At 34.1% G+C, this 17,095-nt stretch overlaps 1 protein-coding gene across 1 annotated transcript in view; it reads left to right on the top strand.

Annotated features, from left to right (window-relative positions):
• The window catches only part of LOC149801288 (deoxyribose-phosphate aldolase-like), a 50,322-nt gene that overhangs the window by 22,898 nt on the left and 10,329 nt on the right, over positions 1–17,095 (top strand). The window contains exons 4-7 of the mRNA XM_089955346.1: positions 4,044–4,142; positions 5,208–5,342; positions 10,055–10,183; positions 11,829–11,941. Of these exons, the coding sequence (XP_089811472.1) occupies positions 4,044–4,142; positions 5,208–5,342; positions 10,055–10,183; positions 11,829–11,941 (476 nt within the window). The remainder of the gene's footprint in view (positions 1–4,043; positions 4,143–5,207; positions 5,343–10,054; positions 10,184–11,828; positions 11,942–17,095) is intronic.

Below are 17,095 nucleotides of genomic sequence, written 5' to 3' on the forward strand. Positions count from 1 at the left end.
TTATGTTAAGTTGAGAGGATTTAATTTATTAATTTATAGTATTATTGGAGTTACAAAGTGCTCATAGATTTAGGACTATTTTGGAATTGTTGTAGATTCATTCAGGGACATTTTGGATTATATCATTGTGATTAATCAAGACTGTTTACACATTAGCAAATTTCAGCTTATTGACACATCAGCACATTCAGAATGGGAATTCATTTGGAACACTGTAATCCTGGGCTTGTGATAGAACTTTAAGGACTATTAGGGATTTAATTCACATTACAGTCTTTAAGTTCTTTTTAAGTTTTCACTTGCATTCAGTGAAAGTAAAACATTCATTGAATTTTACAAAACTTGTTGATTTATGTTCTTTTGTGTTGAATAGTTTAGGACCATAGAATTATAACAACATCTTTCTAAAATATAAAGAGAATTATGAAGGGGTAAAAAAAGCATTCTTCAAAATAACCAAGTATGATACACTAGACTTAGATCGAAATAACATCATACAAAAGTGTAATCTGCAGGTTAAACTTTGATCAGAGAGTTTTCTCCTGGTTGCATTAAACTCAAAGATTATCCATTTAATTGGTGGGGGGGCTGGAAATATTTTAACACCAAAACTATAAATTTCTAGTCTTTAAATAGTTTTTAAAACTCTTGCTTAAATTTGGGGGAAAAAAACATATTATATCCAGTTATATTAACTGAGAAGTATTAACTATCCTGTTGTAGTTTTAAAAAAAAAACACTTATGGTTTGAAAATAAATCCAAGGCCCCCGCCCCCCCCTCCAAAATAATTGGTAGGTGTGCTAGCAGACAGTTTCTTGTTTCCATAGATACAGCAATTTAAAAAAGTGTAAAAGATATATCTTTTATTTCTAAAGTTTGAAATTGCCAGTATAGTTCTAAAAGACAGTATCAAACAAGTTTCCATTGGCTTATGTCCAAGATGCATGGTTGCTAATGAGGCTATACAACACAATATACACCAAAACATTTCACATCAAACATTTCTTGAAAATTTGACATTAAATGAAGTGGTTCTCAAGATGTGAAAATTATGTTTCTCACGTGGTTATCATAGGGACCAAGATAAACATTTTTTGGGCAGATTATGACATTAGAAATATTTCATCCAATACTTTGACAAAAATGTTACCAATGTATTTGGGGGTTTGGGATGTGAAAATATATTTTCTTCCAGGCTGTTAAGGAGTTTTAATGTTGCTGTGGAAGCTGTCAAAAACTACTTGCTTAAAAAAATGTTTCTTCAACATTTAGCCTAATATATTTATTTCTTTTGATGTCAGAGTGTACTTTTTATGTGATTGTTATAGGAACTAAAACTTTGTCAAGTCAAAAGTCTATGTAGTTTAAGCCTATTTCACATATTTTCATGTGAAGAGTTCTTGTTACCAGCATTTGTGTCATATTGAAGTTAATGGAAAGTTATTTTAGGAAAGAAATCTTCAGAAAAAGCTGCATATCAGCATTATCTTTCATTTTATCCATTTTCAACCCCATATTACTATAGTTCCAGGTCTTGGAAATTGATGAAAATTCTGTGACAGAGGTGGCTGTGTTGCACATAATCAAGGTACCCACTATTTCATATTAGTGTCACATGGATTGATGGCAAAGCAAGTAGAGAAACCATCTTAAAGTCTGCAGCTTTGATCTTGAAGATGACACCAAAACAATGAGATGTGACACAACCTCAAGGCTTTAAATAACAAGAGTACCACACAGCACATAATATGCCCATCTTGTACCCTTTTTCCTACCACTGACCTTGCTTTTAGAGCTACAGACCTGCCAGCTGCATCGTAAGGTGTGGAACTGTGTACAATTTCATAAAAATATATGAAGCAGTTTAACGGCCTGGAGAAGAAAGCAGGCCACATACTTCCCTTGTGTTTAACCTTGACCTTTGGGGCAGAGGATATGACTATGAATATATAAGACACTACTTAGTCTAGATATACAGCAGGCTAAATTTGCATGAAAATACCTTCATCATTCAAATGTTATACCTGTACAGGGATAAGTGTTGTTGATTTATATTTTCCCTAGTTGTGACCTGTAGCTTGAGAGTAAGGTCATGGCTAGCGTGTCTAACTATGATATATAACTAGTTCAAATTTCATTAAAATATCCTCATTAGTTTGAAAAATATCCTATAGAAAGTGCAAAAATTTACAATGTGTAATTTCCCTTTCCTTGCTGAGAACCCAGCAGCAGGGGACCAGAATATGATATGTGCCTGACTGTCTTATTATGATGTATACATTAAATTTGAATGAATAAGAACCTTTTTCTTGCTGTCCTTGAGAATTTGTCAGCCACAGACTTGACAAAAATAGATAAAAATGTTGGTCTTTGATTTAAACCTTGATGAAAATACCTTGAAAGTCACTCTGATACAGGGTGGTCCAACATCTTCAATACCATGGGCTGCATTGACCAAAAATATAATGTTTGTGGGCCAAACACATATATTGTAATAGTTATGCTATAATTATAGAACTGACTTTTGTATGAGCACAGTCTACAAAAAAATGACCCACATGTTATTGTTGGACAACTCTGCTCGGATAAATTTTGTTACAGTTTCTTGTTTTAACCATTCACACCCTTGATCTTGACAGGGTTATGTGAGGAGAGACCTTGCTTATAAGGCACTGATGATACAGGTGAAATATGCGTATTGTATAACATGCGTGTGAAGGGAAATTGGTTTGCCACTTATAAATATAAAGAATTCTAATGCATACATAATTGTTTCATTTAGTTAATATTCATGTATTGTGCAGAAATTTAGTAAATGCAAAAATAAAGGTGCAAATTGAGAAATATAGACTCATAAAAAGGCATGTAAATCCCGACCATGATCACTTGTGATATGTGCTGATGCTTTATCACAGGAAGAAAAAGAGTTATTTTAACTTCTTGTAAAGTTCTGGTGTAGATCCAAAACGGTGTGGTATAATTCAATTTTGGCTTATGTCTTGATAATCTCATTAGCCATTTAACTTTGGAAACTCAGGTAAAATAACTTAGAATTGAATGAGGATTAATATGGTGATAACCAGTTTGAAGGCCAGTTTGGCTTTTACTTTTAATAGTACAATTTTGAAGGCCAGCTTGGCTTTTACCTTTAATAGTACAGTTTTGAAGGCCAGCTTGGCTTTTACCTTTAATAGTACAAGTTTGAAGGCCAGCTTGGCTTTTACCTTTAATAGTACAGGTTTGAAGGCCAGCTTGGCTTTTACCTTTAATAGTACAATTTTGAAGGCCAGCTTGGCTTTTGCCTTTAATAGTACAATTTTGAAGGCAGCATGGCTATTACCTTCAATAGTACAATTTTGAAGGCCAGCATGGCAATTACCTTCAATAGTACAAGTTTGAAGGCCAGCTTAGCTTTTACCGTAATAGTACAATTTGAATGTCAGCTTAGCTTTTTTATCTTTCATAGTACAGTTTTGAATGTCAGCTTGGAATTTACCTATTATAGTATTAGTTTCTAAGACTGGCTTGGGGTTTACCTTTAGTAGTAAAACAAATTTGAAAGCTGGCTTGGGTTTTACCTTTAATAGTACAATAATTTTTTATTCTGGCTCGGGTTTTACTTTTAATAGTACATCAAGTTTGGAGAATGGTTTGTGTTCTGTCATTAACATACAACAAATTTGAAGACCAGCAAGGGGTTTAATTTTAATAATGAAACAAGTTTAAAGGTGGGCTTGGGTTTTAGCTTTAATAGTACAACAAGTTTGAAGGTGGGCTTGGTTTTTACTTTCAATAGTACAAGTTGGCTGGCTGGTTTGTATTCCAAACATCAAAATGAAAGATGACATGATGGTACTTTGATGTTTTCTGAAATATATATTGACATTGACAATGGTCAGTTACATTGCATTGCTAATTAGTCTGTAGAAGGGCTTAGAAAATTATTGGTTACCTTGCCTTCCTGATGATGGTATAGTTGGCTGCTATCACCTTTTCACAAAATTATACATTAAATTTTTACTATTGTTTATTCTAATTTCAGGCATTACGGTTGGGGCAGTATGTGTCTACCCAAGCCGGGTTGCAGATGCTGTTAGAGCTTTGAAGGCAGCAAATGGATCACACATTCCAGTAGCATCTGGTAAGTTATATGAAATTTTTGAAATAGTTCATAATTTTGAGGGGTCCATTTGGCAGAGAGGTCTAAGGTGCTGACCTATACAGATCACTGACATCTCACCTCTGATCAGGTGGTTTCAGGTATCTGCTGGGCCAGCGTGGGCTTGTGAAAAAGCTTGCAATAAGCTCCCCGTGGGCTGGTGGTTCTTCCTGGGATGTTACTGGGTTATTCCTGCACCAGATAAACTGTCCACCATGTAGAATAATATCATGTGCTGAAAATTCATGTTAAAACAACAAACCACATGATAGGTTTATGTGCACAATTGGAACATCCAACCCCCTTCTCCAAAATTTATGCAATTCCAGATGAGGCTTGCAGACATAATCTGATTAAAATTGAGATCTGCTTATAATAAGACAAGAGGCTTGCTGACTTTTTTTGGTGCTAAAAATCGTTTGTCTCATTTCTTTTGTATACCATTTTTTCCACCGTCATTTCTTTGTGTTTATTTACAATTAGAGCCTTTCATTTGGCTCATGAATTGAGACTAGCAGGAGCCACTGTTGCACATTTTATGTTAGTTTGCATACGTGCTTGTATCTTACAAGGTGTCTGGTGGAAACTGAAATTAAAATTAGTTTGGAATAGGACTCATCATAACATAGCTTTCTCAATGTTAATGTAAATGCTAATTAAAGGCATGGTATGTTTCTAGTATGATTAAAAAAATCTGGAATTAGTGTTGGTTTCTTGCATTGAATTAGAGAGAGGAAATGCTGTAAGAGTTATTTCCCTTTTGAATATATTACTGTAACACAAGGCGCTTATAACAATATGATCCAAACCAAGTTTCTGTATCATAGAAAGTGAAAATCAAAGGTAGGGTTTTTGTCTTTGCACTTAAGAACACTGTATTTGTGAAATTTTGGAATAGATTCCAGATTAAGCATCCTGAAATCGTACTCCTTTAATTATGTCAGTTATGATAAATCAGACAGAGATGTTTATCTGACGAATAAACATTCTTTGAATTATCTCTTTTTTGTTCTTTTCTTGAATTGTCTTCCTTGATTCTTTGAACAGTGGCAACAGGGTTTCCATCTGGTCAGTATCCTCTAGAAACAAGACTTGAAGAAATTCGATATGCTGTCAAACAGGGTGCGACAGAAATTGATATTGTCATTAACAGACAGATGGCACTCACAGGAAACTGGAAGGGTATGTGTCAAGTTTTACAAAATATAGAGCATAATTATGAAGTATGTATCCCCTACCCCCATGCCCTTTCACCCTGGGGGAGGGCTGTACCCAGGAGCTGAAACTTATGTTGACATTGACATTTCCTCCTAAAAAATTGTATCTCAGGATTGAGTTCAGGTTCAGAGTGGTACTGGGTGATATTGATGGCAGGATACGTGGACAGATAAATATGACCTATCACAGTATGTCTGTAAAACATCTGTAATTAAAAGTTAGTTCAAAGCTGCATAATGTATTGGTAATATTTGACAAAAATGTGTTTTACTGTCAGCAACAAGGTAGAAGATGGTAGTAATGTAGACTGTAAATTGATATAAAAAAAAACTATTTAAATTAAGGTTGGATAACAGCTGGGACAGAACAATTTTTTCTGACTTTTTTTGACAATAACAAACTTTCAGAAACAGGGCAGTAGTTTTTTTTAAGTCATTAAGGTTAAGCATTGGTTTCTTCCAAATAGGCTTTAAATGGCAGTTTTAAAAAATGATAGAAATTCCAAGGATTAGAGAGAAGTATCAACATTGGTTACTGATGGCAATATTGAATCTAAGTACTCAAGCAGCACTGATCTCAGAATCAGATCAGCTTCAAATGACGTTGGGATTCTCTTCATTAGCGTTGTATGTAAGAAATCCATAGAGACAATACTGTTTAAGGTTGCCTTTTAAATTCTGTCTCACAAATGCTTGATGATAATAAATTGATTGAAATTGTGTTGTCAAGTTGATTTGCACTTTGTTACAGAAGAAATTTGCAAACTGGTGCAGATGATCAGTCGGATAAATGGTCATTGGAAGTGGTGGATATGTGTTTCTTGACATTAGCTTGTTAATAATATTAAAGGTGTCTTTGCAGCTGGAACTTTCAGCAATCTTAGTGTGTCCTGACAATTTGGAGGCGGACAAAACAGAGTGGACAACTTGGAGAATTGACATTTTGGAGAGGGGACAATTTGAGAGAGGACAGTTTGGAGACAGACATATCAGAGAGGGGACATTTGACATAAAAACATGATTAAATAAATTTTTGTTTTAAACATCTATGGGTTCAATTATGCAACAACATAGGACTGTGTGTGCTTAACTATTAGAAGATATTATTTTTAAAAATCTGTTTCCTAATCCAGATTATATATCGCTGAATAATAGTAATTACTATGACATACCATCATAATTAGGTAATGTCTTAACATCTACTTAATAAGACATAATTCATGATTATATATCACTGAATAATAGTAATTACCATGACATACCAACATAATTAGGTAATGTCTTAACATCTACTTAATAAGACATAATTCATGATTATATATATCACTGAATAATAGTAATTACCATGACATACCATCATAATTAGGTAATGTCTTAACATCTACTTAATAAGACATAATTCATGATTATATATCACTGCATAATAGTAATTACCATGACATACCATCATAATTAGGTAATGTCTTATCATATACTTAATAAGACATAATCCATGATTATATATCACTGAATAATAATAATTACCATGACATACCATCATAATTAGGTAATGTCTTAACATCTACTTAATAAGACATAATTCATGATTATATATCACTGAATAATAGTAATTACCATGACATACCATCATAATTAGGTAATGTCTTAACATATACTTAATAAGACATAATCCATGATTATATATCACTGAATAATAGTAATTACCATGACATACCATCATAATTAGGTAATGTCTTAACATATACTTAATGACATTATTTTTAGTGGTTTCATAGATGTGCCTATGAAGAGTAAGACCAGATGAAAGCCAAAGCCTCTCAGCCTTAAGTCGTTCTCTTTTAGCACTGCAAAGCTGGTCCCTTCAATACTGTACAATGTAGAACACTTCTGAATGGATGCTCTGAACTTGGTTGCTGGGGCATGTTTGTCAAGAATTGAATGCAAGCACTTATTAAGTTATTATGCTGTTGGAGGTGATAAAATTGCTTGGTTTGCTTGAATGTCATGCATTAGCTGGATTCTATTTCACATATAGAGGTTTCCAATCATAGCAAACAAAAATGGAGACTTAGCGACTGATATGTCAAGATGGAATATGACACATGATCTGTGACGAAATGTTCATAGGACACCAATGAATATTATTATAATATTTATGAAGAATCTAATTTTAAAATGTGACCATGTTTATGGATGGGTTGGCTAACTGAGGTTTAAACATGAATGGAATATAGGAGTTTTTATATGTATGGGTTTACAGGACAGTGAAAGTTGAAATATTTGGTAGTACATATTTAATGAGTTTTACTGTAAACAACATGGCAAGAAATGGTAGTACAGGTTTATTGTATTTTATTGTAAGCAGTAACGGTTTAATGTCTTTTACTGTAAACAACATGGCAGAAAATGGTAGTACAGGTTTATTGTATTTTATTGTAAGCAGTAACGGTTTAATGTCTTTTACTATAAACAACATGGCAGAAAATGGTAGTACCAATTGATTTGCAAGCTCAGTTTTACTAGACTCATCACATTAGATGCATTTTTGTTTGTATCACACCCTGACAATACAACATCAACAGCACATTTTACTGGCTTACTATTTGCATCGGCTCATGAAAACACATGATCTTTGCACCCTGTAGTCATTCTGCTTTGCCTGAAATCATGAAACTTGGTGAGGAGATGCATCTTGGTAAGAACTACATCCCGTCATAGACTTTTGTCACTAATACTCATATTCTTGCATCACTGACTTTGGTTTAATTTCATTTTTTTAAAGTTTATTTTTTGTGTTCTATTTATGCTGGAATCATCAAACTATATATTCCACATTCTTGCAATTAAAGAAGGTTGAGATTTTGTTCTTTAGTAAATGACTTTAAAAAAAAAAAATACAAACTGTCATGAAACTTGACGAGGGTCTGTATCTTGATGGATAATATACATTCATGATGAAACTAGGTCACTGTGGCTGATATTTCATCCATCACTGTCAGTAAAATGTTATATTTTAACTTCATGACAGAATTAAAACTAATACCACACAACCATACAAAAAATGTTAGCGTGGCTGATATGTTATGCATCCCTGTCAATAATATTTGTTTTTTAATTTCAGTGTTTGAACTAGGTTTCTATTTACACCAGTACAGAAAATGTCACTGTGGCATACATTTGCAATTTATGGGTTTAGCTTATCTTTTTCTTGTACACCATGACCACATGTTTTCATTCATTGTAGGTACTGTCCTTTCTAAAATAATTAAACATGGCTAGAGCATGCATCTTCTTCATTACATAAAGTGGGTCATTACGACCAATATTTTACATTTTATTGACTCAGGATAAAAGATTGTATTTGATGTTCTTTTCTTTGGCACTTTTAATGCATGAATCATGAAATTGATAATGATATGCATATCTCTCAAGTTCGTATTGTGCTTCCAACAAAATAGACTCATTGTAACCTATATTTCAAACTCCTACTGGCTTCAGTTAAGTTTCTGCTATCAAGTAGTTTTAACCGCTGTCAGGTTGTTGCAGTTATTATCGAGATTTTGTATAAAGAAAATGTACACTATATCAAGAAAATGCATGAAATGTATATTGGAAAATGCATATTGTATAAAGAAAATTCATACTGTGTAAAGAAAATGCGTATTGTGTAAAGAAAATTCATATTGTATAAAGAAAATGCATTTTGTGTAAAGAAAATTCATATTGTATAAAGAAAATGCATTTTGTGTAAAGAAAATTCATATTGTCTAAAGAAAATGCATATTGTATAAAGAAAATACATATTGTATAAAGAAAATGCATTTTGTGTAAAGAAAATGCACACTGTGTAAAGAAAATTCATACTGTATAAAGAAAATGCATTTTGTATAAAGAAAATTCATATTGTGTAAAGAAAATGCATACTGTATAAAGAAAATTCATATTGTGTAAAGAAAATTCATATTGTGTAAAGAAAATTCATACTGTGTAAAGAAAATGCATATTGTGTAAAGAAAATTCATATTGTATAAAGAAAATGCATATTGTATAAAGAAAATTCATATTGTGTAAAGAAAATGCATATTGTATAAAGCAATTTATATTGCATAAAGAAAATTCTTATTGTATAAAGAAAATGCATTTTCTATATAAAAAAAAATCATATTGTATGATTAAATGCATATTGGTGTGAAGAAAATACATATCTTTTAGCAACATTTTTACATTCTTGATCTGTGTTTTCAAATGTAGATGTTAAATAGACAGTTGGACATAGTTACCTACTTTTCAAGTTAGAATGATAATTTAACAAAGTTACTTTAAGGCACATGTATCTCTCATTTTACCAGTCCCCTATACTTCATTTAATTTTATGTACACACAAAAAATAAATTATTTTCAACGTGTGATAAAAGGCTTTAAAAAATAATAATTGTAATTTGATGATATTTTTAAAAAAGTATCGTAACCAACATTAAGTATGACTACAAAACATCTACATAATTTTTAATATTACAGTGATGCACATCCAGAGTTATTATGCTAAAACATGATGCACTAGCACGACATATGTGTTGTTTTAATTTGCTGATATATGTGTGTATTTTAGTATTAATATGCAAGCACACATTAATATCTTTTGACATACTTGTTTGTTATATGTACTTATCATTTCAGGTGTGTATGATGAAGTGAGATTGATGAAGGAAGCCTGTGGAGAGGCACATCTGAAGACAATTCTTGCCACAGGGGAGTTAGGTAGCCTCACAAATGTCTACAAAGCCAGTATGACTTGTATGATGGCAGGTACTTGACAGTTTTATGGCCAACAATAGAAGGCAGTTAGTGGGAGAAATTTCACAGTGTATAACTATGCACATGTTATTATACATTTTTCTTAAATTAGGTTTAAAATTCAGAATATTTCTTTATGTGGCAGGTTATGAAAGTCAGTTGTATTGTTAGGATTTTGCTCAGAATTAATTTTGATTTCACAACAGCAAAAAATCTGGGATAAAAAGAAAAAAATGTATAAAATGTACACAGATTTTTAGCTATTACTTAATATGGAAAATCCTTTAAAAGATCTTTGAAGAATATGCTAAACAGAAATTGATCACATTTTACGGATATTGTTTAGACATGTACATGTTTGTCCGAATGATGACAATGTTTCATTAAATATAATGTCACTGTAGAAAGGCCTTGATTAATTTCCTCAGAGAGAACCCACCTTGTTATGCCTTTCTCACAAAACAATCAAATTTGAATGCTCCCTCCCCACCATTTTGCTGCAGGTGTGTTTCAGTGCCTCAGTTCTCATTAAGAGTTCTCAGTATGAGTGACCTTGTCACATCACCAGTTCCAACTGCTCCGGTGGCCTAGTGATAGAGCATCCTACCTGAATGCAGGAGGTTGTGGATTTGAACCCTGGCCGGGTCATACCAAAGACATAAAAATGGCGCTAACAGCTGCTTTGCTTGGTGCTCAGCATTAAGAGGTTAGTGTTAGGACTGGTTGGCCTGGTGTCAAGATAATGTGACTGGGTGGGACATCATGCTATATGCCTGCAGCATGATGGCCCAATGCTAGACATCACTTTAAACTACTACACTGCAGACATCGTAGTGATATGGCTGAAAAATTCTTAAAGCGACATCTCGATAATAACTGCACACACACATCACCAGTTCCCATCAATAGTCTATTGCCATACCATATTGAATATACCAGTTCTCATTAGGAGTCTATTGCCATATCACATTGAATACACCATTTCCCATTAGTAGCCTATTGACATATCACGCTGAGTACGCCAGTTCCCATTAGTAGCCTATTGCCATATCACTTTGAATACACAGGTTCTCATTTGGAGTCTATAGTCATATCACATTGAACACACCAGTTCCCATTAATAGTCTATTGCCACGTCACATTGAATAAACCAGTTCTCATTCAGAGTCTATTGCCATATCATATTCAATACTCCAGTTCTGATTTGGAGTCTATTGCCATATCACATTGAATACACCAGTTCCCATCAATAGTCTATTGGCATATCACTTTAAATACACCAGTTTCCATTTGGAGTCTATTGCCATATCACATTGAATACACCAGTTCCCATCAATAGTCTATTGCCATATCACTTTAAATACACCAGTTCCCATTTGGAGTCTATTGCCATATCACAATGACTACACCAGATCCCATTTAGTAGTCTTTGGCCATATCACATTGAAAGCACCAGTTCTTTTGAGGAGTTTTATCATTGCTATTAAAATAACATAATTATAATTACCAGTAATGTATTACTAAAGCATAAAAAGAAATTAATGTAGTAATCTTATTAAATTTTCTCATTTCACATTTTAGTGAAAGTTCTTGATTGTTTCTGTTTCTAGTTGAAAAGGACACCAATTTAATGAGTGCAATCTTTTATTTCATGCAGGGGCAGATTTCATCAAAACATCCACAGGCAAAGAGGGTGTCAATGCAACATTCATGGTTGCTTTAGTTATGGTCCGAGCAATTAGGGAATATTTCCATAAAACAGATTACAAGGTAAGGGGAGAAATTCTTTTATTATCTATGTTTAAGTTTCCACTGTGACATTGGTTTACTACATTACCATATATACTCACTTCTAAGTAAAGTCTAAGTGCTAACAACATAGACCCTGATCTGTGATCACATAATGCAATGACTGATATGTGGCAATTTTGTTTGATCTGCTGCTTACTCCTAACAACTGCATAGACCTAGATATGAGGGCACATTATATAATGGCAGATCTGTGTCTGTGATTTCTTAAGAAATAGTCCAACAACTGTTGAGGTGATTGGAAAATGAAGGGGATTTTTGGCTGACATTTGTCATCGCTATTGATCATTATGCCAAGGATAGATGCCGTATGTAGTGTCAATAATCTTTATTTTTGCAGACAAAGAAAACATTACTGTTCTGTCTATTATGCATCTTAACATATGGATATGTGAATTTCTGGTACTTTGAAAGTAGTGTTGATTCTAGAACTGCCAACCCTTATGATTTTGCCATAAGCCTTATGAAAATGACCCTTAAAATACGGACTTACAGAATGAAAGGAAAAACTGCAGAAATATGCTTGTTGCAGTACAATCCGGATAATTGGCTTGTTCATGTTTGATTTGGATCCAGGTTTCACATAAGTTTCAGTGAAATTAGTCAGAGAACCAGACTGACTTTATAGTAGAACCTCAAACACTTTAAACTGCACATATTTTTCCAAGAAAAACATCTGCATGATTTAATTGTTGATTATAGAAATGATGTCCAGCTACAGATACAGGTTAAAAATGAAAGGAACAAATAAGCCTCTTAAAAGTTTCCATAATCAGTACAGAAGAATAAAAGGAATATTTAGATTGTTTTGAATAAAAGCAGGAAGGGACACAATTATGTTTATTGGACATCACATGTCGATTTGAGTATGTCACATGGTGGGAGATATGATTGCCATAATGTGAAATGAAGAAAAAAAATTCCAAGAATTACATCAGGTTGAGAGATAGCACCAAGCCATTGAGCTGCATAGGGTCCGGATTGAAGTTTGTTAAGCTGTGCTAGAGATAAATAAGGTGCATGTATACTTTACAAACTTTTCAGTGGGCCCTGAGTGGTCTAAAGTACCCACCATTATGGATCACTGCCATCTCACCTCTGTCTACATGGGTTTCGAGTCTTGGGCTCGGCCAATGTGGGTATGTGAGAGATCTTGCCAGTAGCTTCTTGTGGGTCGGTGGTTCTTTCCAGGGTTTTCCCGGGTTCTTCCTCCACCATTTATACTGGCTGCCATGTATAGCCTATCCTGTGCTGAAAAATGGCATTAAACCCTACAGTAACAACAACAACAACAAACTTTTAGATGAACATAATGTTTACCATCAGTGCATCAGTTTGGAATACCAAACTTTTTAAATACACGTTTTCCAACTTGACAATAGCGGTACATAATATTTTGTTGCACCTTACTGAAAACTTTTCAAATTTATGGAAAATAATCAGCTGCCTTATTGAGATGATCTTGTTAGGATTGGCAGGTCTGTGTTCCCACATGATTTGAATTAATCTTTAGATGCTGTATCATCTTTGCTAGCCATGGTTCTTTTATGTTAACCCAATCTACACCTTGGCCGATTGATCAGATGTTTCTATGCTTTGGGTGTGTGAATTTCATTGGATGTGGTGGCACTGGAATGGGTGTTCTAGAAGTACAGAATTAATACTGATCATATTCAAAATTCTTAAAATGCAATTGTTGATAAAGTGTTAAAATGACTTATCTCATTCGGCCCCAGAGTTTTTGTCATTTTCGCCTGAAATGCACGTAAGAAAGTCATTTGGGTGGCTATTTCTGAATACATTGGCTTTCGACCAATTTTCCATGCGACTAATGCCTAGTTGTATTAGAAACATCATTTTCCATTGGTTATTTTGCTTGCGCATGAGCAGAAGGGGAAAAGTTGGATTTTTTAAATTTTTTTTGATTAATGAACCCATCATTTTTGTATGGAGACCGCTCTTTATTCCAAGTGTCCACCTTATCCTAGTTTTTGCAAAGGTTCAGCTGTCTGTGTGCAGTTCAGACTGGTCTGCCTTAGATCTGAGGCCAAAAGGTCTAAAATCCAGACACAAAATCACATTCTAACCATGAGCGAATTTTGGGTGAGAAAAAAAACACGTCCAAAAAATGCGGTTTTTCCCTCTGTATTTTGTAGTGCAACTAGAATTTCCTGATTATTTGGTATCATTTTAGAGCTATATCTGTCTGTTTCTTTGTAATACCACCCAAGTTAGTGTATCTTAAATGACTTTGATGCTGCAGAGCTTGGAAATAGGGTATAACCTCATCACGCCTACAGGTGGGATTGGGGCCAAATCAGTTAAGAGTAGATTTATGTGAGAGGGAAGAATGTTCAGATGGTCTTTGGAATTAGGCTCAGATTTATATATATTTTACATCATTTTTTAAAACGGAGTTATTGCCCATTATTGTTGAATATTCACCTGTCATATACAAAACATCCTTTCTTCAAGGCCCTCAGCAGATTAAAGTATGTGGGGTCCTTGTCAATGCATTTTTCTCTTTTTGTTCTAGCTTTGTAAGATTGTTTCTCGCATTACAGTTTTTATATTTGATTAAGTAAAATGAAATTTTGTAAGGTCTATTTAATATATATTTCCAATATGGTGATAATTCTGTTTTTTTATAAACCCAAAATAAGGTGGAGTGTATTAGATTTTGTTGTTTGTTTTTGCATCCATCTGTCTGTTACCAAGTTGATCTCTGTTCAATAACTCGAGTTGTTCATCATAATCGATTACCAACTTTTGTGGATGGCCTGCAGTTGGTGTAAGGAAGTACCATATCAGTTTTAGGAAGAAACCTTTTTTACTTTTTATTGGGAGTCAAATGGTCAGAGGGTGGTGTCAATGTAACTGAAAGAAGAAAAATGGTTTCTGCATACAAATTTATGTTATCTACATGTAGGACAACTAAAAAAGATGCTGGTGAATAATGCATTGTTAATGGTATTCTTGCTAACAATTGTTATATTACCGGTAAGCTTTTTATTACATCACTTATGCAGATTTAAGTAATTTTTCATTTTTGGGCATCATTTTATACAATTCTTATCAATACTGTGCATTACACTTTTCTTTCTTTCCATTACTCATTTTTGGATGGTTTGCTTTGTATCATGTGTATTTTGATCACTGTTCCAACAACCTAGCTTATGATGTGTTTACTAAATTCTTTAAAGATGTCATAAGTTGAGTACATTAATGTTGTTTGTTGAATATTCTGTAAATGGATTTGACTCTATTCCAACCACTATGGCATGGCTGTCCAACCACTCCGGTGGCCTAGTGGTTAGAGCATTCGCTTAGATGTGGGAGGTAATTGGTTCGAACCCTAGCCAAGTCATACCAAAGACTTATAAAAATGGTACTAACAGCTGCCTCACTAGGTGGTCAGCATTAAGAGATTAGTTTTAGGACTGGTTGGCCTGGTGTCAGGACAATGTGACTGGGTTTGACCTCATGCTATAATGTCTACAGCATGATGCCCCAGTGCTAGACATCACTATAAACTGTCACACTGCAGACATCATAGTGATATGACCGAAAAATTGTTAAATCTACGTTAAAAATCCAAAACACACACATACGCGCACACAAGGCTGTCCATAGGGCATAGTGTCTGTACTGTTCTCTAAAATTTATGGCTTTATCACAGGCCTCAGGCCTTTCAGATTTGAGGCTTTATTACAGGCCTCAGAATTATTAGTTACCATCATGTATCCTATTTATGATTATTATCACCCAGTTTAATTTTTGCCCATTTGCATTGACAGAAAGGAGGATGCCTCTCAGGGGATGGTGAGAGTATGATAGTGTTTGCATTGACAATGTTAATGTTTACGTTAAATATTACGTATGAATGACGTCTTTAACACATTAACCCCTGGAGCTTTTTGTCATTTTCGCCTGAAAATCGAGTAGGAAACACATTTTGAATGCTATTTCTGAATAGATTCGAAAACACCCAATCCCCAGTGATCTTTCAATAACATACTGCTTAGTTGTGTTAAAAACATCGTTTTTCATTGGCTATGTGACTCGAACCTGAGCAGAAGGGTAAAAGTTGGATTTTTAAAAATAAATAAATTTCTAAACGGAGCCATTATTTTTGTATGGAGACCACTCTTTATTCCAAATGCCCATCTTATCCTACTTTATGCAAAGGCTCATCTGTCTGTTTGCAGATCATACCGGTTTGCCTTAGGTCTGAGACCAAAAAGTCTCAAATCCGGACACAAAATTGGAGTCCAACCATGGGCGAATTTTGGGTAGAAAAAAGTAGGGTCCAAAAAATGAGGTTTTTTTTATCTGTATTTTGTAGTGCAACTAGAAATTCCAGATTATTTGGTATCATTGAAGAGCTACATTGGTCTACCTTTCTATAATGCCACCCACTTTAGTGTATCATGCATGACCATGATGCTACAGAGCTCGGCAGTAGGCTACTACCTCCTGCCCTGTTAAGTCATCGCTAGGGGTTAAATGTGTTAAAATGTTGCATGTTGCATATAGGGAGGGTAAAATATAGCATGGTTTGCAGGCAATAAACTGTTTATATATGATAGAGAGTTTGAAAACCAAAACATTGGATAATTCAAGTAAGATTTTACTGTTATTTCTTGCATACCAGATAGAAATGACCTACATTTGAGCAGTACCAGAAAATCTTATATAATCTGCACAGTAAATAAGCAAGCAACCAGCCTGTAACATAGAACAACTTTTCAACATGGGAGGCAGCTTGCACCTCCATATCATGTGCTAATTTTTTGCTTTCATATTCTTGACTATAAATCAGTGTATTTGTCATCATTTACAGGTTTTTGAATTTTGACATTTTAGTGATACTCTTGTAGTGAAATTATTCATTAAATGAAGTCAATCGTCATTGTTGGCTTGGAACTATGAATATGAAAGCCTTGTTTGTTCATTGTGATGAGGCCTGTTCTTACACAGGAATACAATTTTGTTTAGATCATAGAGTATTCTTACAAGTGATAAAAAGCGACCATAGGCAGGTAAAGGAAGCATGACCGATGTTTTGTGCAGGTTGGGACTTTCAAGCCTAACAGATAGATCATGCGGAAGAAA

This window comes from Sinohyriopsis cumingii, chromosome 4 (genome assembly GCF_028554795.1).
Source record: "Sinohyriopsis cumingii isolate HCF-2022 chromosome 4, ASM2855479v2, whole genome shotgun sequence".
In the NCBI taxonomy this organism is placed as follows: domain Eukaryota; kingdom Metazoa; phylum Mollusca; class Bivalvia; order Unionida; family Unionidae; genus Sinohyriopsis; species Sinohyriopsis cumingii.